Below are 3781 nucleotides of genomic sequence, written 5' to 3' on the forward strand. Positions count from 1 at the left end.
AGCAGAGCATATTACAACTGTTCTCAGCGGCTGAAAGAAAACTGCTGCCATCAGAGAATGTATGAAACCAGAGCAGTCCTGTAATTCCTTGTTTTCCAGCTGCACTAATAGGAAAGAAAAAGGTTACTCTGAAAAGAAGAAATGCTCTACTACATGCACACACGGATACATTTAACATTGGTTTCAATAAGAGCAGGAAAGAAAGCACTGCTGCTAAAACATGGCAAATGATACCACATAAATGACATCACGCACAATGAAGGACTTCATGCATGAATAAAACAACTTTTTTATTGATGATTTTTAGGTTGTTTTTATTTTTACTTTAGTAATGCATATCTGCTGTTCACTCCATGTGCAAAATTGGGGACGGAAGCAGGTGATTAGTTTTTGTAATCAAAATCAAGCAGAGATGAACTTTCTAGTTGCATGAGAGGCCTATTAAAAACAGGAAAGCTAAAAAGCCACAGCTGATAAGACAAAGCTGCTTCCAAACCTGCAGTTTGTCATGCCACCTTAGCACACATCTGGCTGTATTGACAGAGCAGTTAAATATTACGAGTGACCTCTAGTGGACCAAAATGACAGGTGTCAGCAGGACAGCTACATTATCTTGAGATCTGGTTTGCAACCAGCTTCAATCAGTGTGGCAAAAAGAAGGCACAAATCATTGCAAAGACCAGATTTTTCCATTGTTTTCTTCTTTTTTTAAATACACTATAGTACACAAATTTATCTTGTATATTTTTTTGGACATAAAATTGCATATGTAACAGAATTTAAAACCATAACACAAAAAGTAGGCTCTTCTACCTGAAGCAACACCCTCCCCCCCACACACACATAGTAACATTCATTCCTGACTATATGCAGTACAAATATTTTAGGACTCTGTGACAAAAGACAATTTTTTTAAAAAAATCAAAATCATAAAGCTTGTAAACGGATAATCTGAAATACATTTTATTTATGGAAAAATATCATCAAAATAGTACCACTATGGACTAAACTGCCTGAGTTTTCATTTTATCTGTGATCTTGAAGTAGAGAGCCTTTAGCACAATAGTAACAATTTCAGTCACAACCAGTGCCATACAGCAACTGCTTTGTGTAGAAGTTTTTCTTTTCGTTGGTATTTCTGTTGTGCTATCAAAACTCTTGTGCTAATCCTTCAAACAAAGGGATGTTGAGGCAATTCTTAAATCATTTGGCACAAAGTTATTTTGGCTGGGGCATAAATTTGAGTCTCAGTCATGATGAATAATGTAACATTCCATCTATCAAGTATTCATTTTGATTGAAGAGCTTTTTTTATGTCATTAACTTCCATCTGAAAAAAAAAAATAGATTTTTAAAAAAATGTGCCATCTAATCAAATTCAGGAATAGTTGCTATAAGTAGCCTAACAAATTAAGTCTAATGTATCATTGGGTATTTCAGGGTGGGGTATAGGTTTTGTATTTGGTGGGAGAGAGGAGAGAATTGGGTTTTTTTGGTTTTGTTTTGGTTTTGTTTTTACTTACACCACTGCCAAGGGTTGCACAAATCCAGGTGACTAACTTTCACTAAAGACAGCTGAACATAGCTCCAGAACCAAACTAGGACAGTCACTGGAACATGACATATGAACCTATTATTTCAGATTCTCTCCTAGGAGTCTTTGCAGTGCTTCCCAGCCCAAAATGTTCCTCTTTGCACAGAAACTACACTGGGGTGCCTCTACATGAAAAGTTTACTGAGGAGCTAACTAATTAGCTCTACAGTACAGCATCACCATCTATACATGTGGTGCTATTAGGACAGAGTAAACTAATTAACTCTGCCATAGGATAGTGCTGCCAGACTCAAGTACTATCCAACAATGGAGTTATTTAGGCTGCTGCAACGTATATGTAGACACTGATGGGGATGGCTGGAGCTTGAGGGTGCTTCGGTGTGGGGCACAGGCAGAGGGAGAAAAAATTATTTGTGGGGACTGAGTGTAGGCGTGCCCCACCCCCCCACAGCAGGTAAGTCTTTAGGGGAAGGGACAGATCAAGGCCCTTGCAGTGAGGGAGGGAGTGGGACACAGGCAGGAGCAGGAGTGGGGGTGAGTGGGCCAAAGCCCAGCACACAGCAGCAGCCAGCCTCTGCCTCACATACAGCAGTGGGACCCCACCCGCCTGTGTCCCTGGATGAGCCGTGCAGGCTTCAACTGTCCCACCACCCAGCCTGGCCAGAGCCCCCCTCCCTCCAGCCCCTGCCCCTACCTGTGCTCCACTCTCTTCCTCACAGCAGGGGCCTTGATTGGCCCCCTTCCCCAGCCCATTCCCCATCATAGAATGGACTGATACTTGCCAGCCATGCTGGGCAGCTAGTGATCCAAACCCTGGGCTGTGATCCTGGTTGTGCGTGTGCCCCTCCCACCTGTTGCTGCAGCTGCCCGCAGCCAGGCTGCCTTGTGGCCCTACCCACTGCCCCAAGTTTGGTGGGGCTGAGCCCCGTCAGTCCTGGCCTTCCACCGCCTAAGGTGTGGGAGCTGCCTGCCAGCTAGTTCCACATTGAGGCACTCTCATATCCCAGCCAGCTCCTCCACAACATGCTGAGCCAAGCTGGAGCAGCCCTGGGCTAGCAGGCTGACCCTGGGGCCCTCTGTTTGCTGAGGCTGCTCTGCCTTGGCTTAACATGCTGTTGTCCCAGATGCACATGCAAATAAAAAGCCTGGGAGCAATAAACTCCAGCACAAACAGTGATGGAGTTTTTTCAGCCACATTAACAGCATGTGTAGATGAGCCCAGGTTTAACTTAAATTGGCTTAGTTAAGCTATTTGTTTTTTTATTTAATTAATCTCCAGCACACCCTCTCCCAAAAACGCTCAGGTTGGCTTATAATAAAAACAGTTAAGTGATAAAAATAGATAAAATATTAAAATAAAATAGTAAATTCCTCAAACCATACCCCAAAATTAGCTTCACTCTACCTCCTAATCTAGAGCAACTTTTGCATGGAGATTCACACATATAACTGGTTTACATAAATATAAGTTTAACTTGAGCCTACACATTTATCAGTGCAAGTTAAACTAGATCTAATTTGCCACACCCAAAATTTTTTAGTTATATTAGTACTGCTGTGTGACTAGGCCTAACGCTGTCTTGGGCTGGAATCCAAAACCCTAAACGTTAGGGAATGTTAGGCCAAGGAAAAAATATCAATAAAAAGTTGATCAATTTTAGTTGACTATTAGCTGTTCATTATTAAAAACTTTGACTGCACAGTTCTACCCAAACTATTCTATTTGCAAGTTTCCGGCCTTGTGATGCAGTGAGAAGGAAAATACCCACTTAAGGTGTGTCCACATGAGCTTGCATGTGCCTCTTGCAGCATCTCAAATCCTTTTGAGATGCTGCAAGAGGCACGTGCAGGAACAAAAAAATGCAGTTTTGCAGCATGGTGGCAAAATTAGACCTCTGGATATCCAGGGGTCAAAAAACCCTGCAGAGAAAAAAAGTGAGGCAGGTCCCAGACCATGCCCTGAGGCAACCGGAGGCTGGGTCCTCCACAGAGATGCTCTGGCTGCCAGAGCATCTCTATGGTTAGCCCTCGCCTTGGTGCTGAAGCATGTTGCCTGCCCATGTAGAGCAGGCAGTGTGCCAGCAGCAGGGAGCTGGACCCAGGCATCACCGTTGGTAAGCAAGGGGTTGGAGGGCTGGAGGAGGGGGGAGGGGACCATGGGGAGGACCCCCGCCAGCTCTGCCTGCTCCCCCAACCCCCCCGATGCCTTCCCCGCCTGGCCCATCC

At 44.1% G+C, this 3781-nt stretch overlaps 1 protein-coding gene across 5 annotated transcripts in view; it reads right to left on the reverse strand.

Moving 5' to 3' along the window:
* Positions 1-265: 265 nt before the first annotated feature.
* Positions 266-3781, reverse strand: part of SH3KBP1 (SH3 domain containing kinase binding protein 1) — a 470950-nt gene continuing 467434 nt past the window's right edge. For all 5 annotated transcript variants that reach the window (XM_019524798.1, XM_019524796.1, XM_019524797.1 and 2 more), the window contains one exon: positions 266-1330. In XM_019524798.1, coding sequence (XP_019380343.1) covers positions 1289-1330 — 42 coding nt within the window. In that variant the 3' untranslated portion in view covers positions 266-1288. The remainder of the gene's footprint in view (positions 1331-3781) is intronic.

Source organism: Gavialis gangeticus, unplaced genomic scaffold (genome assembly GCF_001723915.1).
Source record: "Gavialis gangeticus isolate Ggan-Ray unplaced genomic scaffold, GavGan_comp1, whole genome shotgun sequence".
NCBI lineage: Eukaryota > Metazoa > Chordata > Crocodylia > Gavialidae > Gavialis > Gavialis gangeticus.